The sequence below is a fragment of the Pongo pygmaeus genome, chromosome 9 (assembly GCF_028885625.2).
Source record: "Pongo pygmaeus isolate AG05252 chromosome 9, NHGRI_mPonPyg2-v2.0_pri, whole genome shotgun sequence".
NCBI classification, from domain to species: Eukaryota; Metazoa; Chordata; class Mammalia; order Primates; family Hominidae; genus Pongo; species Pongo pygmaeus.
Genome location: NC_072382.2, coordinates 33,107,790 through 33,134,265, shown reverse-complemented (window position 1 = coordinate 33,134,265; position 26,476 = coordinate 33,107,790). Strand labels below are relative to the sequence as shown.

Below are 26,476 nucleotides of genomic sequence, written 5' to 3'. Positions count from 1 at the left end.
TTTTAACCTCCTACCTCAGCCTCCCAAATTGCTGGCACCACAGACATGCACCACTATGCCTGGCTAATTTTTTGTATTTTTAGCAGAGACGGGGTTTCACCATGTTGCCCAGGCCGGTCTCGATTCCTAAGCTCAAGCGATCTGCCAACCTCGGCCCCCAAAATGCTGGGATTACAGGCATGAGGCACCGTGCCTGGCTGCAACGCCTTCTTGATTCCAGCTTTACTCCTGAACTGCAGCTCCAGAGGTGTTCTTCAAACTCACAGTTCCAGGCGCTGTCTCAGGGAGCAGCTCCCCAAATGGGCGAGTTCATCATTCCTGGATGCTCAGCCTACACCCTGCTCCATGAGCTCCTCCAATGATTCTGTGAACCCCCAACTCCCTGCATTAAATCATCTCCTGCTTACAATACCCAGAATGCTGCTTCCTGAATTGAAAACTGATTAATACTTTCAATATACAGAAATCTAGATTAGCCCTCTGCCTCTTTCAATATACAGAAATCTAGATTAGCCCTCTGCCTCTGGGGAGGTGGCTGGTGCCTACATGTACAAACAAGGCCCCCAAACTGACCCCTTCAGGCCTTTCTCCTTGGCCCACCCACCTCCCCTGCCTGGGATCTGTGGGAAGGTAAAAAGAGAAGTAATTCATGGACTTTCTCAGGAACATGCCTTCCATGGGCTGTGGGTTCCAGGCTACTGTTTCCTTCCTGGTAATTCCATGGAGTCTGCTGGGAAGGCTGAGAAGAGCTGGACCTGCATGTCTGGCCATTCTGGAAAACCCCTTTAAAAACTCCCATCTGCAACAGTGTGGCTGTGTGAGAACTCCAGGGTGAGAGGGCCTGAAGGAGCAAGGCTGAGAATGACTGATGTGTGCACTATCCTCAAGATCCCAAAGAAGTTCTCATTCTCCACTTGTTGCGTTTCCCGTAGGCTGAGCTTGGCCGTTCCATGCCCGAATGCAGATATCTGCAGGGCCAGAGCCAGGAGACCGGGTCGGGGCTGAAAAATCTCCCTTTGTTCAGCCTTTCTGCCTGCTAAATTTTTCCTTAGCTGGATCTGATACCTCAGAATAGTGGTTCTCAATTTTTTCCCTGGTCTCAGGACCCTATATATACTCTTAAAAATTGGTCGGGCATGGCAGCTGACACTTGTAATCCCAGCACTTTGGAAGGCTGAGGTGGGCGGATTACTGGAAGTCAGGAGTTTGAGACCAGCCTGACCAACTTGGCAAAACCCCATCTCTACTAAAAATACAAAAATTAGCAGGGTGTGGTGGCACACACCTGTAGTCCCAGCTACTCAGGAGGCTGAGGCAGGAGAATTGCTTGAGCCCAGAAGATTGAGGTTGCAGTGAGCCAAGATCACACCACATCACTGCACTCCAGCCTGGGCGACAGAGTGAAACTCCATCTCAAAATAATAATAATAATAATAATAATGAGGACCTCAAAGAGCTTTTGTTCATGTGTGTTATTCTACGGATGTTGGCTGTATCAGAAATTAAAACTGAGAAAACGTTAAACACATGAACACACAAGCTTATGTCCCATTTGCCGTCAGAGTGATGACATCATGATATCACACAGCTTCTAGAAAAGTCTCCTGGATACTTGTGAGAAAACAAGAATGAAAAGGCAAATAACTTCTTGTTATGAAAATAGTTTTGGCCCTGTGGACTCCTGGCAAGAGTCCCTGGGACCTCAGGGGTCCCTGGACCACACTTTGAGGACTGTTGCTGTGGAAGACCACAGCTGATGGCTAGGACAAAGCTGGTAGGGGCTGGCAGGCGGCACTGGCACGGAGCTGGCATTTTGCCTCTGGTGGCACACGGTCTGGTGAATCCTAGAGTGATGTATGGCTTGCATGCATGCTCCTGGCAAAGGGATCCGAAGGTCCTAGACGCCTTCCCTGTGGCATCCTCACTGGAAGAAAGTTCTAGTTTCTTTTATACAACTGAACTTGCTCTATAACCTTGGGCAGATCATCATCCTCTGTGGGCCATATTTTGTATTAAAGAGGAAATTGCCAAAGTTCGTGGTTTTTAACTCCTTTCATTGTGAGAGCCCTTTTGCTTTTATTTCACAGACTCCATATGATAGTAGCTGTACCTACTGCATGGTGACCAAGAGCATGGACACCCGAGGGAGATGGCCTGGGTTGGAATCCAGTGTATTCCCAATGAGTTCAGCTATGTGGGTCCATGCAAGTTACTTCACTTCTCCCGGTCTCAGTTGTTCCATCAGCAAAATGGGTATAAATAATAGGACCACCTCACAAAACAGCTAGAAGCATGCATGTAAAATACTTAGCATCATATTTGGAACATGGTAACTTCTCCATAAATGTTAACTATTATTACTAGTTTAGTGTCTGTTGACAGAGAAAATATATAATAGCAAAAAGGGCTATAGGAATCTGGTTCTATAAATGCCTCAGCTCCGGCTTTCTGAAAGTCCAGCCAACTCTCTGCCCTCCCCCCACAGCAAGTATAAACATGTAAAGCCTGCAAAAGTCTGCCAGCAGGCTGCCCACCACCCACTCCATCCCAGCTCATAAAACAGAGAAAACAAATGCAACCACTATGTCGAGTGTGAGCTGGAAACTGTTTCTGGCAGTGCAGCCTCTTGGCCTTGGCAGTGAAAAAACTCACACAAGGGAGGGGCAACAGCAAGGAACACAGACCCAGAGGCCTTGGGTCATGAACGTGTGTGGTGGTGAGGGTGGGTGAGCAGAGAATTACTTCAAGGGATCAGCAACCCCTGATCTGTCCTCAAATGCTGCAAACAGCCCAAAGGCCTAACCTAAATACCGTCATACATACGTGCAGACAAATCCCAGAGATGGACAAAGCCACTTAAAAAGGTCAGTGGCTTTCTGGTAGCATTTGTCTTTGTGTACATAAAGGGGAGCACATGAAATAGACCAATGGAAATGGGTCTTTTTATATGAGAAGCATGGGAACTCCCTGACCACCTCCTCTCATTGCTAGAGGAGGAAAAGGAAACCCAGAGAGGCTAAGCGCCTTGCTCAAGTTTACACGGCCAATTCAGCTGCAATAGGGATGCTAGACCCAGGTGCCATAACAGCCTCTCTCATCTGCCTTTAAGTTAATCATACAGGTGAGCCTGATTGTTCAATCCAAGGGTCTCCTAAGGCCCCTCAATGGAACCAGGAATGAGAAAGCTATTTTTCCCCCTTTAAAAAATGAAAGAGTATAAGCTTCTTAAGGCCTTGGTTTGTTTTGTTTTGTTTTGATACGCAGTCTTGCTCTGTCACCCAGGCCGGAGTGAGGTGGCACGATCCCGGCTCACTGCAACATCCGCCTCCCAGGTGCAAGCGATTCTCCTGCCTCAGCCTCCTGAGTAGCTGGGACTATAGGCACGCACCACCACGCCCAGCAAATTTTTGTATTTTTAGTAGAGACAGGGTTTCACCATGTTGGCCACGATTGTCTCAATCTCTTGACCTCCTGATCTGCCCGCCTCGGCCTCCCAAAGTGCTGGGATTATGGGCGTGAGCCACCACGTCCAGCCAAGGCCTTGGTTTTAAGAGGCCCCTGTAGCCCGGAAAAAAGAAAAGAAAAAAAAAAAACAAAAAACAACAACCCCGTTGCACTCAGAAAGCATATGATTTATTGGGATTACAGTCCTATAAGTGGTGTCTTAACAACATGGAACAGGAAACCCCTCCAGTTTCCAGCTCAAAGCAGGCTCTGTTCTTCCCCGGGGTAGGCAGGGGCCCCAGAGTGAGTCAGGTTGGCAGATGGGGCACAGGCCTGTAACCAGAGGCCACATGACCCGGGCCCCAAGCACAAGCCTCAGGTCTCTGTTCCCATCCTGGCAGGCCGAGCATATGAGGCCAGCAGGTTTGCCCTTCTCCATCCACCCAGGAGGAGCTGAATACAAAGACTCAGGCAGACCCTGGACACACCCACAAGCTAAGAAGGGCCTCGAGACCAGGCCCAAGCTTAGCTCTGGGAAGACAGGGTGGTCTGGGGTGCAGGCCCGGCTCCCAGGGCTGGGAGGTACACTGTGACACAGGCTTGCTCCCAAGAGAGCTCCCCATCACCCGCTAAGCTGTGGCCTGCCCCACCTGCAAGCACCCTGGGAGTCCAGGAAAGGACAGGCCAGAGATGACGATCAAGGGAGAGGGTGGCCCCAGTGGTTCCCACCTTCAGCCCTAAATTCTTCCACTAACTTTACCCCACCTTCAGTGGGAGTCAGAGCCAAGCACTGGGGTTGAATGGGGTCACATCCCCCTGGACTCACCCTTTCTCATGGATCATGCCATGAAACACACTGCTCCCATGCCCCTCCCTGTCTTGTCTGGGCTGGGGGTGCCAAGTGGCACCGTCAGGAACTTGCAAAGATGCCAAGCTTTTCCTAAGCAAGTGACGGCTCCATGAACAGACTTCTTTGGGAAGGTCAGGGCTGGCTCTGCAGGGCCAGCAATGAGGCCCTCACCATAGCTTCCCTGAGATTTCCACACAGCCACCACGGCCTAATACCAAGCCAAAACATCCGTGTAGGATAAAAAACCAACATTATCCCGCTAAGTCAGATTTCACTCTGCACAAAAGAAGCATTTCTAGTCCGGCTCACATCTTGTACTCATTATTTTTCTAGAATTGCTGGGTAAACCAGAATGGTTTGGCGTGGCTTGGAGGCAGAGTTGGGCATGGCTCCCTCTTCGGACCCCCAGCCTTATCTCCTCCAGCAACCAGGCTGCCTCTGAACCACAGCTGAGCCCACAGCAGAATCTCCACTTGTGCCCAGGTGACTTCTGCTTGAGGTGGGGCACGGGGCTCTCTGGGGGGGAGATTTCACTTTTCCTATTAAAACTCATCTGGTACAGATTAGAGGCACTAGATGAAGCTTGCCCAGATACACGTAGGGAGAGAAATTTAGAGCCAACCAAGTCATGACTAGCTCTGGGTGATTTCCCTTGTCTCTCCCCAGGGGTCGCCCTTCAGGTATCCATAGGAGCCTGAGAGTTTGTGTTAGCAGTGAGATGGGAGGTCCACCATGTGACAATCAGGGCCTCCAGGAGTAACAGAAAAATGCAAACAGCTAACATTTCCGGCACGTTTACTAAGCAGCTGCCACAGTGCCCCGGACATCTAGTGGCTCATCTGCTTCTTAGAGCCGCCTGATGTAGCAGGTACTATTATTATTTCCATTTTATACATGGGGAAACTGAGGGCCAGAGAGGTGAGGTCACTCGCCCTATGTCATGCACCTGCCAAGGAGCAGAGCTGGGATATGAACCTAGGCAGTATCCCTGAGTCTAAGCTTCTGAAGACGACATTCCGCAGCCACTCAGATTCTTCACCTGGGGCTGGCCCATCTCCTTCATCTTAGGGATGATGAGTATTAGGCACAGTAACCACAATTTGTGATGCAAACTGGATGATTTTTTTTTCCTTTGAGTCAGGGTCTTGCCCTGTCGCCCAGGCTGGAGGTGTAGTGGCACAATCACATCTCACTGTAGCCTCAACCTCCTCTGCTTGTGTGATTCTCCTGCCTCATCCTCCCAAGTAGCTGGGACTACAGGTGTGTGCCGCCAGACTCGGCTAATTTTTGTGTTCTTTGTAAGGCAAGGTTTCACCATGTTGCCCAGGCTGGTCTTGAACCCCTGGGCTCAAGCCAACTGCCTACCTTGGCATCCCAAAGTGCTGGGATGGCAGGCGTGAGCCACCGTGCCCAGCTGGATGATTTTTGAGAGGGAAAAAGGGAGCTACCGCCAGCACTGGGACTACCGGGTGTAAACTAGAACTGGGCTGGGCACACCAGAACATATGGTCACCGTACTGCCCTCGGCTAGAGAGACTGCCCACGGTGGCCTGCTGCCGGGCTCATGCTGTCTGCAGGCAGGGGGAGGTGCTCCTGCTCACCCCCTCAGAAGCAGGCCTCCCTCTGCCCTCCAGCACTCAGCCCTACCTTAGTGCCTGCACAGCACTCGTCCAATTTGCAATGACTTGGTTGGTATGGTTTTGTACGGTCTCTCCTCTGGACTATATCTTCTCTGAAGGCAGAGGCATTTTTGCTCACTGATGTTTCCCCATCTCTCCACACAGAAGCCGGTGTTAGAAACTCCATTTTTGAATTTATAAACACAAGGCACGTTTCTCACTCCTGGAGGCAAAGTCCTCCAGCTGCTAACATGGTTTCAGGGGCTGCTCTTACTCCAGGACTTTTTTTGTTTTTGTTTTAAAAACAAAAACAAAAAAACAAAACAAACAAACAAAAAACAAAAAAACGGGGAGTTTCCGTCTGTCGCCCAGGCTGGAGTGCAGTGGTGTGATCAAGGGTCACTGCAACCTCAACCTGCTTGCTGGGCTTAAGCGATCCTCCCACCTCAGCCACCAGGCCTGGCTAATTTTTAAAAAGTGTTTTTTTTTTTGTAGAGACAGGTCTATGTTGCGCAGGCGTGAGCCGCTGCGCCCGGCCTCCAGGACTGTTCATTAAGGGCTCCAGAGCACTCTCACCGAAGGGGGAGCTGCTTCGTCTTTCATTCCTAGAAGCTTGAGTTGGCTTGGGTATTGGCAAAGAGTTCTTTTCAGAAAAAAAAGGAAATAATTCCCCAGTAAAAAGACAGCTATTTCACAGGAGAGTGTTCCAAATGCAACAACTTCCTAGGGGAAGCACGGCAGCCCGGGGCCAAGGCGGCTTCTAGGAAGGCAGCTTCTGGGAAGGCAGCTAGGATGTAGGGATGGAGCTGTCACCAGGAATAGGAAAAGGTGGCTGTGGTTCTGCAGATGTTACCGTGTCTGAGCCTCAGTGGAGGGTACACAGCCATCTGTCCTTGGGAATCAGGCCTGGTTCCAGGGCGGCATCGCGTGTGGGTGAGATGGTACAGATTCCAGCGGAGACTGCGCACGGGCCTCCACCCCTCCTCGCTTTCCCACACGGCAGGGAGGGCTCCTAGCCCTGCAAGGGCCAGGACATCTGCCTCATTTCTCAGGCCGGAACTCCCCAGCATGGCTGCCCCAGCACAAGGGCAGGCAGCTGGTCCAGCAGGCCTGGGCCTCAGTGCTTCCCACACCCTTGGGTGGCAGGTGTGAAAGCCAGCATCTCTCCACCTCGTTGGGAAGCAGCTCCCAGGCCTACTGGCCATGCCCCACCCATGGGGCTCACTGCAGCCATGTGCCAGGGACCTGCTTTCTTCTCCCATGAGCGGTGTTTGTAGTGGCTCACTAGGGACCACGAGCTCTTTCACCACATGGAAACCAGACAGGCGGGGACCTCCAACCTGCTCAAACATACCTCCCTCCCGAGGGCACCTGCCACCACCCATCGGCCTCTGCCAAGAAGACAGACGTGGGAGGACCCCGAGGTTTATCCTATCTGCTGAGCTTTGGGCCAGGGTTGGGGGACTTTTGTTTAGGCTCTTGGGATAGGTAATCCTGTTTGGATTCAGCTAACTGTAATCACACAGCACTCACCTTCCCCAACTCTCATAAGGCAGAAAGATGACCCATTCAGACTGTCAGCTGAAGAGTTTCTAGAAACTTCTAGGAAGAAGCAGTGGCATGAGGGCTCTTGAAGCCTGATATGAGAGTGAAATTCTTGACTGGCAAGCAGTGTTTTGACCTGAGCTGTTGATGGGATGGGGGTTATGGAGGGGTGGTACACTCCAGCCCAGCCAGAGAGAGAGGAAGAGACAGTGAAAGCTCGGAGGACAGGGTCTGACCCTGCTTTGTGCATCCACATCACAAGGGCAGCTGCAGGGAAGACTGGCATTGGCTTCTGAGCAGCAAAGCCACCTTGCTGAGATGTGCTGAGGGCCTACTGTGTGCCAGGTGGGTGTGAGGTTGCGTATGTTACCTCTGAAACAGCCACCCTGCAAGGGAGATATACTTATTAGTCTGCATTTTACAAATGCAGAAACAGCCTTTGAGAGGGTAGGTCACATGTCCAAGGTGACATAGCTAGACAATGGTGATCAGTCTGGTTCTGAAATACCCCAACCATTCTGAATGGTCACTGGAGGCTGGAGTGGGGTTGGGGGGAGAGGTGGGTCAACAGGTACAAAGTTATAGTTAGATTGGAAAAATAAGTCCTAGTATTCCCTTACACAGTATGATGACTATAGTTAATAACAATGTATTATATGTTTCAAGACAGCTAGAAAAGAGGATCTTGAAAGTCACCACCATAAAGCACTGATGAAGGTTTGAGGCAATGGACATGCTAAGGACCCTGATTTGATCATTATAGAATGTATACATGTATTTAACCATCACACTGTACCCCATAAACATATACAGTTATTATGTGTCAATTTTAAACAACAACAAAACCCCCCAAACCGCCCTGGGGGTCTTTCAGGATACCAAACTGCAGGCATGAAATGCTCTGAGCCCTGGTGGGTGGAAAGCTGAAAGGAGGCGTGATGGAGAAAGGTTCACCTTGGGGCCCACGGCACTGCTCTGCCCAACCTTCAGCTTTTGCTCTCTCAGCCTCATCAGGCCCTGAACTCGGCCAGGAACAGAAGGCTGGGCTCCAGTGCCTCAGGGGGTGCACCCCAGGTACCTTAAGAGCCCTTTCCCCCCAAATCCACAAATATTAAAGCAGTGAAAGTGGGGAGGGGCAAGTCACAGACAGCTGTCAGGGAGGCTGGTTTTGCAAGAGGATAGAAATCCGAAGAGCTGCCTGGCAGGCAAGTGAGAGCACGCCAGGAACCAGCCCGGCTTGGCTCCAGATACCACCCAGCTCCTGTCCTCCCCCCATCCTGAGGGTCTGAATGCTCTCCAGCTTCGCCTCGGAAGCAGGCTTCTTTAAGAAAGCAAAATCAATTCCCTTTAGAGTTGGGAATTCCCTGCATTGAGAATCCTGGCAAGACTGCAGACAAAGGGGATTGTTGCTGCCCGTGTTACAAAAACACTCCAAATGAATGAAGCTCCCTGGGCCCGGCAGTTCCCAGTCTTCTTTTCTGCGAGGACCAGTGGGTCCAACAATGGGACAGGAAGTCCCATGCAACAGCCAGCCCTGGGGGGTGCTTGTCAGAGGCCGGGCCAGGATCCTGTCCTGTCTCTATCCCTGTTATGTGGCACTGACACTTCCTGCCCCGAATCCCTGGCTCGCTCCTTCTCGGATGCTGGGCAGACGCCCACCCCCAGGCTGGCCTCCCAGAGCCAGCCAATGCAAGCCTGCTGAGAAAGAGGCCCCAAGTAGCTGAGAGCAAGCTGCCCACACCACTCTGGGAAAAGGAGGTGCTGACCGAGATCCCCGGCTCCGGGGTCTCACCCTCTCCCCTCCTGGGAGGGGAAGGGATTTATCACTCTGAGCAATGTGAATTCCTTGCATTATTATTGATACGACAGACCTCCATTCCTGAGCTGAGATCTGTCTCTTACCAGCTGTGATGGTGGGCATGCCTCGGACCTCCTCAAGGCCTCAGTCTGCTCGCTATAAATGGGAATTTAATAGTTTCCTCCGAGAGCTGCTGTAAGGGCCTGTTAGAGAGCTGTGTACTAAACAAGCTCTGTAAACTGTAAAACTTTGTCTAGATGCTTCCAGCCCATGTAAAGATAGATCAGGTCTCTTCTAAGTTTAACCTTCAGCAACCACAGTCCATTGCACATAGGCACTATGGCTAACCCAGCAGGCGTGGGGCCAGGGACATCACCAGCTTTAAAGAGTGACTGATAGTTGGCTTCGTCTTTGATCCCATAGCTAAATGGAATCCAGTTTGTAGAGTTCTTTGAAATCTTTGAGCAGGTTGTGATAAGGCTAAATTTTGTAGATGTCCCTGTCCAAAATGGGCCTCATTTAACAAGCCCTCTGTGATGTGGTCTTCTTGTCTACCTTATCTTCTTTGCCTTTTTTTTTTTTTTTTTTGGTGAGATGGGGTGTTGCTCTGTCGCCCAGGCTGAGTGCAGTTGGTGAGATCATAGCTCACAGCAGTCTTGAACTCTTGGGCTCAAGAGATTCTCCCACTCAGCCTCCTGAGTAGCTAGGACTACAGGCATGCACCCCCATGCCCAGCTAATTTTCATTTTTATAGAGATGGGGTCTCACTATTTTGCCCAGGCTTGTCTTGAACTCCTAAAGTGATCCTCCCACCTCGGCCTCCCAAGGTGCTAGGATTACAGGTGTGAGCCTCTCACCCTTCGCACTCACCTGGCTCCCAGCTACTGTGAGGGCTGAGTTAAGATGGACTGAAGAGCAGGGACTGACGGAGGGAGGGAGGGAGGGAGGGATGAGAAGGAGAGAAGACATGCATGTTGAGAAGATATGATTTTTGCTGTTACAAATGTTTTTGGCTTGCTTGTTCATTGAACACAACATGGTCTTTTTGGCCTTCACGCAGGCTTATGGTAACAGTGATTATTCTGTTAATAGCAGCTGCCATGCACAAACACCTTATTCTCTGCCACATCCTTAACATGTAGCTACCTTCTTCGCCCCTCACCAAAAATTCTGGAAATATTTCAAGTCACTTTCTATTTCAAGCAAGGGAAACTGAGACTTGGCAAATCATGTAACTTGCCCAAAGTCACACAGCTAGTAAATGGCAGAGCCGGGACCCCATATCATGGCCTTTTTAACTCCAAAGAACCCAACCGTTAGGTTCTACCACCTACTTCATTAACTTAACAAAATATTTAACTCTACATGCCGGGGACTGTGCTGAGGACACAGCAGGAACAGGGCAGAGCGAGGGCACTTACATTCCGGAAGGGTGGGGAGGGAACAGACATGAGCAAGGTGACTTCAGATAGAGGAAGGTGCTCTGAAGGAAACAAAAAGAGGGTACAGTGAGGGAGGTTCCTGGCAGTGGAAAGGAAGCTCCCTGTGTGCACCGTAGACTGTGAACAAGTCCCTTCAGAGGCTAGTGGATGCGCCAGCCTGGGGAATACACGGAAACAAGTACTTAATTCACCCAATAGCTATTCTTATTTCATTTACTTCCATTTTGGGTAAACAGATGGAAATTTAATGCACAAAAAGGGGGAGAGGAAAGGAGAGAAAAGAGCTTAACATTGCAAATCTTCTTGAAATGGTATTTAAGGAACTCAGAAGTCAGTAGCATAAAGCCACCACTGCCATCATCTCTATTATTTGATAAGAAAACACTTTCGCAAGCTGAGCAAAAGATTAACGAGCCTACTTCTTCAGACTGAACACACAGCCTATCTGTGGGCATGTCCTCTTTATGTAAAGTGCTGTCTGAGGGAAACATTCTCCCTGCTGCATCTGGAATGGAACAAAGAGGTGCCTCGATGTGGCACCTCACTCGTACCAGGGCATTTCCCCACCTTAGGAAGCAGGCACAGTTCAGATCTCTACCTTATGCAGGAGGAAACGGAGACTCTGAGAGGTAAAGTGATTTGCTTGGATCATAGAGCCAGAAGAAAAGAGCTGGGGTTTGATCCTCATCCCACAGCGGCTCAGAGGATGCACTTCTTTTTCCACTGGGAAAACAATGACCTACAGCTTGACCTTGAAGCATTTGCCTAGATAAACAACAATCAGCGATGACTTAAGAAACCAACTGCTGGTCTGAGTGCAGTGGTTTCTACAATTAATCGATCACAACCAGTTACAGATTTCCTTGTTCCTTCGCCACTCCCACTGTTTCACTTGACTAGCCAAAAGAAAAGAAAAGAAAAGAGAAAAGAAAAGAAATATATATATAATAAAAAATGCTGGGCACTGTGGCTCACAACTGTAACACCAGCACTTTGGGAGCCTGACGCGGGCAGATCCCTTGACTCCAGGAATCCAAGACCAGTCTGGGTGACACGGCGAACCCCGTTTCTACAAAAAAAAAAAATTAGCCAGGCATGGCGGAGTGGGCCTACAGTCCCAGCTACTCAGGAGGCAGAGGTGGGAGGATTGCCTGAGCCCAGGAGGTCGACGTTGCAGTGAGCCGTGATCACGCCACTGCATCCCACCCTGGGTGACAGAGTGAGATCTGTCTCAACAACAACAACCACTCAACTAATTTTTATGTTTTTAAAGTGTAGGTCCATTTCTGTTATAAAATTTATGCTCTGAAACAACAAAAGTCCTTCTGTGACTCTTGCTGCCCATGCCATTCACCTCTCCCAAGCTTCTGTGGCTGTCATTTAAGACCCAGTTAAAAATCCCAGGTCTGCTCTGACATGTCCCCCACCTACTCCAGCCTTCTCAGAATCCTCTTAAATGTGATGTTGCTGCTGCTGCTGCTGCTTCTTACTGTGTACCAGGCACTATGCTAAGTGCCTTACGTATATTAACTCACTTGATCCTCACAACACCCCTATGAAGTTGGCACTATTAATCCCCTATTAAGAAGGGCTGGGCGCAGTGGCTCATCCCTGTAATCCCAGCACTTTGGGAGGCCTAGGAAGGTGGATCACTTGAGGACAGGAGTTCGAGACCAGCCTGGCCAACATGGCAAAACTCTGTCTCTACTAAAAATATAAAAATTAGCCAGGCACGGTGGCACGTGACTATAATCCCAGCTACTCGGGAGGCTGAGGCAGGAGAATCGCTTGAATCTGGGAGGTGGAGGCTGCAGTGAGTCAAGATCGCGCCACTGCACTCCAGCCTGGGTAACAGAGTGTGACTCCACCTGGCCCCTGCCCCAGCCCCGCCCCGCTGCCCCCCCCCCCCCCCAAAAAAGGAGACTGAGACGCAGAGGGTAAATGACATGCCTGAGGCCACCCAGCTTGTGAGTGGCAGGGCTGGGATTGGAATCCAGGCAGGCTTCAGAGCCTGAGGGCTGACCTCGTGCACTTTCATGCACCTGAGCTTCCTCCTGCACTGTCTGGTGGGTTTTGCTCATTTGTCTACTTCTGTCTTACTTTTGTCTCCGTCATCAGGCTGGAGACTCACAAGCCACTCTTTATCATTCTCCTAGAGCCCTTCTCCATGGATCCGCAGGAGTCCAGGGAGAAATAGGAGTAAGTCAAGCACTTAAGACAGTATCTGTCTGTGAATGTGTGCTCTATAATGCTCGCTATAACTAGCAGTAGTGGTAATGCTGGTAGTAGCAGTAATCTTAGTAATTGTATTATATTAGTCATAGTGGTAGTGGTTAATTAGTAGTAATATCATCAGTAGTAGTATTAGTAACTGTATTATTAGTAGTATTACTGACCCAGATATCACTTGAGAATCACATTTTAGGAAATGTCATGCTACCTCAATAAAGAGAGCCTGCTCTGAGTGTCAAACATGCCATCTAAAGTGTTTATGGCCATTATAATGAGGAGGAGACACCATTTCATAAGCACTTTTTATGTGCCTAGCATTGAGCTAAGTGCTTTACTGTATTATCTCATTTAACCGTAGGAGCCATATTACTATCTTCACCGTTTTACTGATGAGGAAACTGAGGCCCTGGAAGATGAGTTGACATGGTCATACTCCTAGAAGGTAGCCGAGATAACACCTCTGGGATGACCCAAGAGGCTCATGGCACCCTCCTCCCCTTGGTCACCATCAGAAGCCCCAGGTGGCATGGTGGCATGCACCTACAGTCCCAGCTACTTGGGAGGCTGAGGTGGGAGGATCACTTGCACCCAGGAGTTCAAGGCTGCAGTGAACCATGATTGGGCCACTGCATTCCAGCCTGGGTGACAGAGTGAGGCAGTCTCTTAAAGAAAAAAAAGCCCCAGGTGTGCGTTTCCAACAAAGTGGCTGGAACCCAGAGCACTGACACGTTCGCTGGCTCCAGCTCTTTGAAATTCTGTCTAGCCTGATATGGAACAGGGAAGCCAAGAGCTGGGCCGGACACACATTTGTCATCTGCCAGGATCTCACCTGGACAAGAGCCTCAACCTCTGAGCAGGTCCTGGTAGCCCTAGCAAAAAGAGCTCTATGTGAATTGGAGAGCAAGATTAGTATCACATCAGCACTCTGGTCTCGTCTCTTCTCAACCTGTCTGGGGGTGCAGAACTACATATCAGACTTCTCCAAGGCAGACCTTTATAGGAGCATCAAGGCAAGCAACATGGGAGGGGCTTCCTGGACCCTCTGCTGCCCTTATTCTTAGAAGGGTTCAGGCCCCAAGAAGGGAAGTGTGGGAAGAAGGACAAATAAAACCCAGCCAATCACAAATAGCTGGACCAATGGGGGCAGGACCTTCTCAGCCACAAGCTCAGCCCTGTGTGTCTTGGCCCACAAGGTCCGTCCACTTCTGTGCTCCATCCTGCACCACGGTGCCTGTGTTCCCTTGCTCTGCTCCTCCCTGTCACCCGTCTCTCCGGGGTGCCTTGCTTCCTCTAGCCACTTGGACTCTGTATATGCTGCTCCCCTGCCTGATACAAACCATCGTGTTGATAATCATAAGAACAGATACTCAGTGTGCCCTAGGCCCTGTTCTAAAAGTATGTAGTGAGCAGGTGCAGTGGCTCATGGCTGTAATCCCAGCACTTTGGGAGGCCAAGGCAGGAGGGTCGCTTGAGCCCAGGATTTTGAGACCAACCTGGGCAACATGGTGAGACCCCATTTCTACAAAATTTTTTTTAAAGTTAGCCAAGTGTGGTGGGGCACATCTGTGGTCCCAGCTACTGGGGAGGCTGAGGTGAGAGGATTGCATGAGCCCAGGACGTCAAGGAGGCAGTGAGCTGAGATTTTGCCACTGCCCTCCAGCCTGGGAGACAGCAAGACCCTGTTTCCAAGAAAACCCCAAAAATATGTTAATTCATTGGGTCCGCATACCTTACAGATGATTAAGAGCCTTGAAGAGGTTAAATGACTGGTTGAAGGTTATAAAAAGTGGCAAGGTAGATCTCAAATGCACGCCTTTGAATAGCAGGGCACTCCTCAGATGGGGCTATTCTGGCTGGCTATGAAGTCATGACACCAGAGGTTTCTAGGCCTGACCCCAAATCAGAACTCTGGGAAGGGTTCCACACTCCTCCTGTTTTCATGTCCTGGATACCAGCAGGCTCCAAGCCTTCTGAGTGTGTCTCCCTCCACAGAGGCGGAGACGTGCTGTGCAGGGCTGGGGAGAATGAGGCAAGAGGCCAGGATCTGAGGCTTAGCAAGCGGACCGCTCTGTGGACCAGTGGCCCTCTGCCATTCCCACTCTCTCTGCTTGGCCACTCCTCAGGGGTCTGGCTTCTTTGCTGCTGCTCACAGTAGATGCAGTCTGGAAGGGTGCCTGGGGGACCCTAAGCCCTCCAGCAGCCCAGATTCTGATGTGGAGAAATGGTCACCTCCTGTCGACCTCAGGCCCTCTGCACCTCTGACTGCATGTCTCCCTCTGTCTCCTCTACTTGATGACGCTGCCTTCCAGCAATTTGCTGGCAAGCTGGCAGCCCTCCTGCCTTCCTACGTGTCTGCGTAGTCTTTATCCTTACTGCCCCAGACCTCTCATTCCCCAGGAGGGTGATGGCTGACGAGGTATATCCTCTGCCAAAGATTCTGTTCCAGCTAGCCCATCCCTCTGCCCCCAGGCACAACCAACAAGGACCACATCTAACCAGATGGTTGTCCATTCTCCTCCAGACCTCAGAGGAAGGAGGCTCCCAATCTCCCTGGGCAACCTGGATCCCTGACAGGAGGCTCTTTCACTTTCTGAGCTTGATCTTGGGTGACGACACACCCTGCAGGGCAGCAGCTGTGACTAATTCTGTGTTTTAGACCCTGCCTTGTGCCTGGCTGGTGCCTGGGATGCAAAGCTGCCAGTGAGAAAGGCACCCTGGGAGGGTGCAGGGAGACTCCAGCTGCAGAGCTTTCCCAGGATAGTGAGGGGGTGGGGCTGGAATGGCCCCAGAGAAGGTGGCTCCAAAGGCCAGGGCCCACCCAGTATGCCTCAGAGCTGTAGGATCAGGTCTCAGCAGCCAGCTGGGAAAGCCACAGCCTGGCACAGGGAAAGGCAAAGGCCTTGAGGTGAGAGAGACCTCAGGTTTGAATCCTGGCCTCGCCACTTATCAGCTAGGTACCCCGTGGCCTCCTGTCCTCACTTGTGAAATGGAGGTAATGATAGCACCAAACTTGCTGATGTTCTTTGGGCCTAGAAGTAGGTAGAAATGGGCTTTAAAGGAAAGGCTTATGTTATCTCACTTTGTCCTACCAGATAGAATTACTCAGCCTCATTTTACAGGTGAAGAGCCTGAGGCATGGAAGGGCCCTCTGAGCCCAGCCTCTGCCCCAAAGCCTGTACTGTTTCTTGATGTACCAGGCTCACTGCAGCAGAAGATGAAAGGAGGTTAGAGGCTTCTCATTCCCTGCAAAGCTGCCCGCTCACCACTCTGAGTTGCTGCTGCTTCTGCCACTCCCTCCTCCCATTGTCTCTCCTCCCAAACCAGAGCAGAGAGCTCTGGGGAGACGGCCTCTTACGGAAAGAGGTGAAGTCCCCACCGAACACTGCAGAAGCAGCAGGTGGCTTAGCAGGGAACACCACAGTGAGCTCCACACAAAAGAGATGAACACACGTCCCTTCCCTTTGTCGCCATGGATGTGGTCAGACATAGCCCCTGATTGAAGGAATCAGTGTCCCTTTCTTTAAAGCAGAAATATGGGTACAGACTTGAGTGGTTCCATTGATGGTGTCATGCTGCCAAACCCGTATCACCAAACTGAGCTCCTTCTCCCATGTGTGCAAGGCAGTAGAGGAGGTCACTTAATCCCAAGCAAACCCAGAGAGCCACCAATCCCCAAACAGACAGCCTCTACAGCCAGACAACCACGGTCACACTGAAATCAGGGGCTCCGTCCAATTCTGGCTGGGTGAACTCAGTCCACCATGCTCCCAGGTGGGACAGAGGATGGGGCTTCAAGAGGATGAAGTGGAGCAAGAGACAGACAGCGCACATCCCCAAACTCACAAAAGCAAAGCTCTGTCACTCGGGAACCCTAGCAAACTCTAGCTGCTATTTGCATCGGGAGAGGTTTTCCCCAGAGCTCTGGTGAGGGTATCAGGGTGCTGGGGCCTTGATGGGACATTGGCCCAGCCCAGCCTGCAGTAATGCTGTGAGCTCAGTGCTCCCAGGAAGGATCCCCACAGCCTCCAGGGCCTTCCCTGTCAGTGAGCCAGAGGGCAGCAGATCTGCTCAGGGACAGGAGCCAGGCCACTGGGGAGCCGTCGCGCTGTTGGCTCCCTCAGGTATTTTTAGGGTTGTCCTCCTTTCTGTGTCAAAACTTAAAAATTTGGTTCTTTTTTTTTTTCCTAATGGGAGTTCCAACTCCCCATGTGTCTGATATTCATCTGAAATGATTCATGGAAAAATATCTTTGCTACCAAATTATTAGTGCTACAGATAGTGTGGTTTTTAAATAAATGGCTATGTAAACACATGCACGTGTGTCTATTACCATGCAAGCTCAGCTGTTATAACCACATAGCGCTGTGCAACTCAGATCATGAAGAAACCCTGATGCTGTGTGTTAGAGTACAGGGGGCTGGGAACCCTCCTGGGGGAAAGCCACAGGACATGACAGAGATGCCCAGGGGGGCGGGAGAAAGTGCCAGCAGAGGAATGCCTGCCCCTGGGCCTATAGCCATGACAGCCTGAGGGCCCAGCAACCAGGGCAACAGGACTGAAGAAGGCTCCTGTCCTCCCAGTCACCTTTGTGTGGGTGACCCGGCCTCAGCCTAGCACCTTACCAAATAGCAAGCAAGCCTCCTGCCCCTTCCTCCCAGATGTCTTCCCTGCCCTTTTTCCTTCCCAGCTGACTCCTTCAACCACAACACTTTTCCACAAAGCAGGAACAGCTGGGGCTTAGGGCCTGTGCTTTGGCCCCAGCTCCCGCCAAAGGTGTCTTTCAGGATGCCCAGGGCTCCACCTGCAGCCTTCTTGCTGTGTCAGGCCCACGGCGGCCCTCCTCAGACTTGCATTTGCCTTCCAACTCCCAGAGAAGTAAAACAATGATGACATAAGGATACTAGTACTGATAACAGCAATGGTACCATTTACTGGGAACCTACTACGCGTGCACTGGGCCACTGCTGTTTTACATTCCTCTTAGCGACAGGAGGTACAGTGTAGTGGTTATGAGGGGCGCAGCCTCTGTCGTGGGGCCAGTTAGTCTCTCCATGCCTCCACTTACTCATCTGTAAATGGGGCTCTGAAGAACACCTCTTTCTTGGTAGTGTGTGAATTAAGCGAGCATCTGCCTGCAAAGTGCTCAGCACAGTGCCTAGCACATAGTAAACACTCAGTAAATCCACCTTAGTGCCTTTGTTTTCTGGGGCACTGAGGAAGCAGACCTGGCTGTGGAGCTAGCTGTGGATCACAGAGCTGATGAGACTCAATGCCCCCCAAAGACAGCGGGCAGCCGGGCAAGGGGACTGCAGAGACCCCAGGACTTCCAATGTTGAGGTCTCAGATCGTCTCCTTCCAGGTGGGACACCGAGTCCCGTGGGCTCTGCCTTTCCTGGGCCTCACTGTGTGGTGAAATGTGTGCGGATGGGGCTTCCCAAACCGAGTGCAAGCCTTTCCGACTTCCTGGCCCCTCAAATACACAACTCTTGAGCCCATGGACAGAGCTTACCTTAAGTGGCCAAGCAGTGGCCTCCATGTGAGGCTCATGCCAGCATATACAATGTTTGGGACAAGTTATAAAAAAGCATATTTTCCAGGTAGAAAATTTCAAAAGGCAGCCCTCAGAGAAAACCCATTAGAAAAACTATCCTAAGACTAGGTGCGGTGGCTCACGCCTGTAATCCCAGCACTTTGGGAGGCCAAGGCAGGCGGATCACGAGATCAGGAGATAGAGACCATCCTTGCTAACACAGTGAAACCCCGTCTCTACTAAAAATACAAAAAAAATTAGCCAGGTGTGGTGGCCGGCGCCTGTAGTCCCAGCTACTCGGGAGGCTGAGGCAGGAGAATGGCGTGAACCTGGGAGGCGAAGCTTGCAGTGAGCCGAGATCGTGCCACTGCACTCCAGCCTGGGCAACAGAGCGAGATTCCATCTCAAAAAAAAAAGAAAAAAAAAGAAAAGGTATCCTGTCCTCAGGCTGACATGGCCCCAGGTGCATCCCCTACTCATGCCCCTCACTGGGTTCTGTTGTGCAGTATACAACCTGCACATCTGTTCTTTGCAGCCCTGCTCCCAGCTAGGAAAGTGTTGGGACCCTCTAGTGAAAGTACCTGACTAGGAGCCCACAGGCTTGAGTCCAGGGGCTATTCAACCGCTAACCTGCTGGAGATCAGAGAGCTGCCAGGGCCACGATGGTCTCCTCTGTTAAATGAAAGGATGGGGCAAAACACACCCAAGACCCCTCATAACAATGACGGCAGCAATGATCATTTGATCACTTTTGAATGGGATAACCCCATGAAAAGAGGTGACAGCTACCATCGGCCAAGGGCCAGTTCCCACCTAGCCCCCATCCTACATGCTTTTTCTCAGAGCACTAACCTTTCTAGGTGGGTGTGACTATCTCGTTTTATAACAAGGCAGCTGAATTTCAGACAGCCCAGTGAGCTCATGCCAGACTGGGCACAGAGGCTGAAGCACGTGTTCTGAGCCTCAGTGGCCCCATGCTGCATCAGCTCAGAGGAAAAAAGAAAAAAATCCCACTGCACACCAGTGCAGGCCTTCATCCGTCGGAATTCCTGGGGCACCTCCTCACAGGCACAGCACAGCTCCAGGGCCCCTTTCTCATCCTGTCGGTCAGTCATCAGTCAGTGTCAGTCAGTCGGTCAATGCACGTTTGGGAGCACGTCCCACCAGGTGCTCAGCCCAAGGAAGATCCCTACCGTTCATTGTTCAGGGTCATTCTCGGGGGGTCCAGGTTGGGGTTCTCCATGGACTCCATCTGTGGACACCGCAGGAAGTAGTAGAGCGTGTGGAGAGCGTCGGGGGACCAAGTGATGGGCTGTGGCGGCTGGCGGGCCTGGCGGGCAGGGCTGGCGCCCGGGCACAGGGGGTGGCGCCCCTGCATGTGGTGCATGGCACGGGAGACCAAGTCACCTGGTGGGGGGGTGGGGAGGGCAGAGGGGAGGAAGAGAAAAAAAGAAGACAAAGTCTGAGTTCACAGCCCGCATTCTTCCAAGGATGTTCCTGGCTGAAGCTCCCTTGCCTTAGTGCATAATTACTGTTTGCCCTGCAGCCAACAGGCGGAGGTGGAAACTGTCACCTAGATGCACAATAGCAATTTCATTTCCCTTTCATTTCACTCTTGCTGAATTAAATACTTGGCAGGGCCTGTCTCCTCCAGAACTTAGGGTAATTTGGTTTCTTTTTCAACATCCCCACTCTCTCCACCACCCCCATGGGCCTCTCCCCAGATCTTTGACTGAGGGAATCTCTCTGGGTCTCTTTTCCCAGCCTCTACCAGCCAGGGCCAGGCTCTGTGGCAATTCTCCCCTGCACTGTCTTGTACAAAACCCAAAGTATTTCAGCGGAGAAGGCCCCTCTGTCTCAGCACCAATTACAACCACCATCACCACCATCAACTGTTGAGGACTCACTATGTACAAAGTATGTAATTCCCCAGAAATATGATTTAATTTGATCCTTACAGTGCTAGAGGGTATTATTCCCATTTTACAGATGAAGGACTTGAGGCTTATGGCTGGGCACAGTGGCTCACACCGTAATCCCGGCACTTTGGGAGGCCGAGGCGGGTGGATCACTTGAGGTCAGGAGTTCGAGACCAGCCTGGCCAACATGGTGAAACCCCGTCTCTACTTAAAATACAAAAAATAGTTGGGCATAGCAGCAGGCACCTGTAGTCCCAGCTACTCGGGATGCTGAGGCAGGAGAATCGCTTTAACCCGGGAGGCGGACGTGGCAGTGAGCAGAGATCGTGCCACCGCACTCCAGTCTGGGTAACTGGGTGACAGAGTGAGACTTCGTCTCAAAAGAAAGAGAAAAAAAAAAAAAAAAAGAGAACTTGAGGCTTATCTGATAAACATTTCCTGACCCCATGTATTCATTCTCCTGGCCACAGGGACACCTCAGAGCCCGCAGGTTGAGTTAACTAGCCATGGCTGCGTGGCTAGAAAATGGCAGCGTCTAGACTTGAATTCACGTCTGTTCGACTCCAAAGTCCATGGACTTCACTGTGAGCTGGGCTGCAGCCTGCCCTGCTGGAGTCTGTGGGATCCTTAGGTCCCCATATCCTGTGGTGTGTTTCTACTCAAGTATTTTCAATATCTCACCAGCCCCAGACAGGAAACGGCTCATCATTGTGTGAGGCCACAATGCTGAGAAAGGATGGGCTGAAGGAGCCCTGGCACCTGCAGGCACCTCCGCTCTAAGAAAAGCGGCTCCTTCGGGGTCAGCTTCAGCCTCACCCCTGGTGATTCCTTAGAGAGAGCCCCTCAGCAGGCGGGCGTGGCTAACCCTAAGGTGGGAGAAATGAACAGGTTTTAATTTGGCCAGTGAAGTACCATGAAATGCATGGCAGAACCAGTTCACTCATTTACTCAATTAACCTTCATGCTGCTTCTGGGAATCTGGTATTCTGTTCCGTTGTGTCCCAGAGCCCTGCACAGGGCCTGTTACATGCTAGGTGCTCAGCAAATATTTGGAGAATGAAGAATTCACCTTACACATTCATTTCTTTTTAAAATACAACTTCTGCTGAGGCTTGATTTGAGCTCATTAGCTGCTAAATTCTCCCATGACAGCCACGGTGATGGTGTTTGGCTTCCAGGCAGGGACAAATGACACCCCTGGAGTTTGAGATCCCCACCAGGAAAGTCCTCCTTGTCCCTCTCCACCACCACCCCTGGTTCCTCACTCCTCCCTACTCCTGACTGCTCATCCCTACCGTTGGAGTTCAGCTCCCTGGGTGCTCCTGACAAACCCTAGGGCCAAGAGGGCTGAGGGCAGTGAGTTACTGACACCTGGTTTCCATCCCTGTGACCCTGATTTCATTGGTCTGTGGCTGGACCTGGGCATCTCTAGCTTGTAGAAGTTCCCTCAGTGATTCTAATGTCCACTCAGGTTTGAAAATCACCAGGTGAACTGATAGATTGATTCAAGTCAGACACAGTTGGCCTCAAATCAGGGCCTGTTACTGTTAATTCCAGCCCATATTCCCTTAGGCCTGAGAACTCAAGGAGGCTCCCCAGGAGGTCAGCTTCAGCCCCACCCCTGGCGATCCCTTACAGAGAAAGAGAAATCCCTTATGTAGTTATCAGAGCCTCAGTTTCCTCATCTGTGAAATGGAAACAATAGTATCTACCCTACCGATTTTGAGGGCTCAAAGAAACAATAAATGTAAAGCACTTAACATCATGCTTGGCACAGAGTAAGTACTTGGTAGGGCTGAACATAGCACTGTTATGATTAATGTCCATTATTATTATTCCTCTATCCTACAGGCCGCCTCCTGTGGACTCTTCCTTCCAGGACCACTGCCTGCCGTCAAACTCTGCCCCACATTTCCCAGGACAGGAGGAGTCTGCACCCTGAAATGCCAGATCCCAACCCTGCCCTTGGGCTCCATGGGTGGTAGAAACTGGCATCACAACCACCAGCCAACCCGCCTCACAGCAGCCAGTTGTACAGCTAAGTTGGCTGCTAATAAGTTGAAACCTGGCTCCCGTTTCTCCAGGTCTAAATGTCATAACTTTTGGCAGAACCACAGGACCACAAGGAGGAGAAATCAAAGAGTCTGTGATAGCATCAAAGAGAAACCTTGTTGAAATAACATTTCAAAGGCTCAACAAGGTAGAAGACATTATCTTTAATTATTTTTATTGTTGTTTTATTGTTATTGGTGGAGAACCCTTTGGCAGCGCACTTCCTGCTTCATGTAGACAAGAAAATCAAGAAAGAAATGGAATCTCCCATCCAAACAGAAGGAGATAGCCCAAAAGTTCAGAAAAACCATGAAGGCAGCTGGAGATGGAGGTCCCCGGCTTCTTCGATCCAAGCCCTGCTATGGTCAGTTTCTCTCAGACCAGAAAGACAAATGGCTGCAGAGAACTCTGACCACAACGTCTAAAAACTTACACCGCGTGGCAACCCATTTATGGGCAAAGAAAGCGGCTTGCTTTGAACCTTCTCCTCGGGTAATTTTTGCTCCCTGCCACTTTATATTTTCTAGGCTTCATGATAGACATGAAAAGATAGACAAAATTTTCCTTTAACTTTTTCAGCCACCCTGTAAGGGAGGTCTTTCTACTCTACAGACAAGGAAGCAAGCTCTCAAGAGTTAAATGACCTGTCCCACTTCCATAACTAGTAAGTCAATCAGCCGGGACTTGAACTGGGGTCCCTGCTTCCCAAACGCATGCTCTTGACCATCACATGGCTGCTACTAAAAGTGTGGTCTGTGAACCGGGACAGGTCCACAAACTTACTGGTTTGCAGCAAGTTAATTTCAGAAGTGAAGAGTGAATTTTTAAAAACTTACATAGCAATTTGACAGTAATTTTATGTCTAGCTAATAATAATTTTAAAAATTGGGCTTGCATTTCACATGTCTTATTTTCTTTTTCTAGACATTTATTTTGATTTTTCATTATAAAGGTTTCATTCTGCAGCAGAGTGGGGGGAATAAAATCTCTGGTCCTTCACCATGGCTAGTTTGAGAAGGCCTGATGCAGGCTAGGCTAGGCTCTCAGTTTAAGCATGGCAGGGACTCAGAGCTTCTTCTGAAACTTCCTTGTAACTTGAGGATCAATTGATCCTACACTCAATGAAACCTTAGTCTGAAGCCCGGAAACACCCCCCAGGCAAGGAAAAACAAGTCCTCCCCCCTTGTTAACCATAAAAGACTTGATTAGAGGTGCTAGGTTTCACTCTGGTCCTTCCATCTCTCATTATGAGCCATCAAATAAAAACAGCAGGAGAGAGTCTGGAATTCAACACCGTCTTCAAAATAAGGCCTAGAACATCTGGCTCCCTTCAAAAAGAAGTGTTTTGTTTTATTTTGTATTCTCTCCCTTTAAAATGTTTGTGGGTAGAGAGGGACAGAGCAAAAGCACAAGTCCCAAAACTCCGTATGAAGCTAGATCTCATACAAGAGTGAAACTTCTCACCCTATCTGGCAGGTTGATGTTGGCGAGGCTCAGGGAGTTAATACATGTAAACCCAGGGTACATTCTGAGGTCCAAGGGGTTCAGTGCCAAGTATCACTAGCCTCATTAAGTTCTTTAGTCTCAGGGAGAAAAACTGCAATATCTGCCTCCACCTGTGTCTCCTCCCTCCTCCACAGCAGGTTAGCAAAAGCCCTGGTTTCAGAGGGAGGAACAGGGCAACTTGGCACATGACACAGCCTGTTCTCTGGTCTGTGAAAAGATGCTGTGAGGAGGCTTCTTCCCTTGGCCCTGAGGAGTGGCTGGGCCAGGATGTGGACCAATCCTAGGCGAGTTTTAGGAGAAAAGATTTGGTGGGATAGACCTCATTCCTCCTAACACATGCACATGCATACTCACAGGCATGCACGTGTGCAGACACACACATACACACACACGTGCACGCTGCACTTCAGGTACTATTCTCTGTACCAGGTACTATTCTAAGCAATGAGGATACAGCCGCAGAAAAAGGAGATAAAATTTCCAGTCTCAGGAAGCTCACTCTTCTAGTCAGAGGAGAGAGATGATAAACTATTCGTAAGTAAATATATAATACATGGTCAAGTGGTGATCAGTGTTTTAATAAAATCAAAGCCACAAGAGGGAAGACAGTGGAATGAGAGTGTGGTACTCATGGAAGTCCTGAATGAGAAGGTGCCATTTGGGCAGAGGCTTGAAAATGTGAAGGACCAATGTACTTGAGGATCAAGGGGAAAGTGTTGCAGGCAGAGGGAAAGCCAGTGTGAAGGCTCTGGAGTGGGAGGTTCCTTAGCCAGGAGGTCAGGCAGCTGGAGTGCAGTCCACAGAGAAGAGGATGAAGTGATGAAGTCAGATCATATATGGATCCTGGGCCAGAGTGAGGATTTTGGATTTTACCGAGTGAGCCGGGAAGCCATTGTCGGGGGATAGAGGGGATAGATATCGAGCAGATGAGTGACACAACCCAATTTAGGCTTTAAATGGGCAGCCTGGGGCTAGGTGCAGTGGCTCATGCCTATAATCCTAGCACTTTGGGAGGCCAAAGCGGGAGAATCACTTGAGGTGAGGAGTTTGAGACCAGCCTGGCCAACACAGTGAAACCCCGTCTCTACTAAAAATACAAAAATTAGCTGGGTGTGGTGGTGCACACCTATAATCCCAGCTACTAGGGAGGTAGAGGCAGAAGAATCTCTTGAATCTGGAGGCGGAGGTTGCAGTGAGCCAAGATTGCACCACCACACTCCAGCCTGGGTGACAGAGAGAGACTCCATCTCAAAAACAAAGCAAAACAAAATAAATGGTCAGCTTGGGCTCGGTTGGTAGCAGTGGAGTTGGTGAAAGGGGCAGACTAAAACTCAGGATTGTTGTAAATGGTAGAGCCAACAGGTCTTGGCCCCTTGGCTAACGGTAATGGCAGAATGATGTCAAGCCCTTCCCTAGGGGAGGCCTCTGAATGCTCCTCCCTTAGGCTGGGCTGGGGTTGTAATGGGCATGGGGTCGTCATGAGAAGAGGCAAAGGATCAGCCCCGATCTTGATCTCAGCTGCCACAAGGAGCTGGTGGCTGGGCTGCTAGTCTTATCCAGGGGGCCAACAGCCCTAGACATGTCCAGAGTCAAGCCCCCAGCTCTGATCCGCGTGACTTGGAGAAAATCACTTTTCTTCTCTAAGCCTCAGTTCTCTCATCAGGACATAACTTGCTGAGTTGTTCTGAGGAACAAATGAGATAAAAAGTGAATATGGTGCTTCACAATGGTGTCTTGCATACAGAAGGTGCTCACTTAATGTTCAAGTGTAAAGTAAAACCAAGGTGCTCTTCAGTGGACTAGGGACTGTGTCCCTTACTGTTTGCCGGGCATGAGAACTCACCAAAGCATGACTGTGCGAGGGCCCAAGACAGCCCATTGTCCAGGAGACACTTCTCAGGGATGGAGATGAAACCAGAACCCACTTCCTGTGGGGTCCCTCAGGGGACAGGGGACCCAGGCAACAACATCCCAGCCCTGCCTACTGTAATGTCACCAGGAGACAGGGAGTCAGAAATCCTGCTTTCTCTTCCAGCCCTATTGCAGCTCTGCTCTGTGACCTTGAACCAGGCACCTTCATTTCCTGTCTGGGGAGGGGCAGAAGAATGCAGGGAAGGAGGAAGCTGCGTCCTGAAGAAACAGAGGCTTGCCGTTTATTGTTCAGGGTCAGAAGACTCTGAGGGAATCACAAATGGAGAAGGCCGGAGCAGAGGGAAACTCCAGGTGTGCCCATGCTGTGTGCTATGACCCCTGCTGTGTCACTGCCCTCCACTGGGTGATCTCAACAGAGCGAGGGGGAATGAAGGCAGCAGAGGATGTAGTCAGATTTCTCAAATCAAATGGGTAATGAGAGGAGGAGCTCAGGAGCTGGCACGGGATTTCATCTCTCCTAACACCCTGGAAGCAGCTGTCAATGGTAAAGAGCCACATCAAGTTCCAAGTGTGTGCCACAGAGCCCTGAGTCCTGGGAGATGCCACCCGGCCACAACTGCCTTCAGCCAGAGGAGCTCTACTGTTATCTTCCTTTTACTATATTGAG

The 26,476-nt window shown here is 50.4% G+C and overlaps 1 protein-coding gene across 1 annotated transcript in view; it reads right to left on the bottom strand.

Annotated features, from left to right (window-relative positions):
* Nucleotides 1–26,476, bottom strand: part of ABTB2 (ankyrin repeat and BTB domain containing 2) — a 207,481-nt gene that overhangs the window by 27,522 nt on the left and 153,483 nt on the right. The window contains exon 3 of the mRNA XM_054440770.2: nt 19,654–19,867. Coding sequence (XP_054296745.1) covers nt 19,654–19,867 — 214 coding nt within the window. The remainder of the gene's footprint in view (nt 1–19,653; nt 19,868–26,476) is intronic.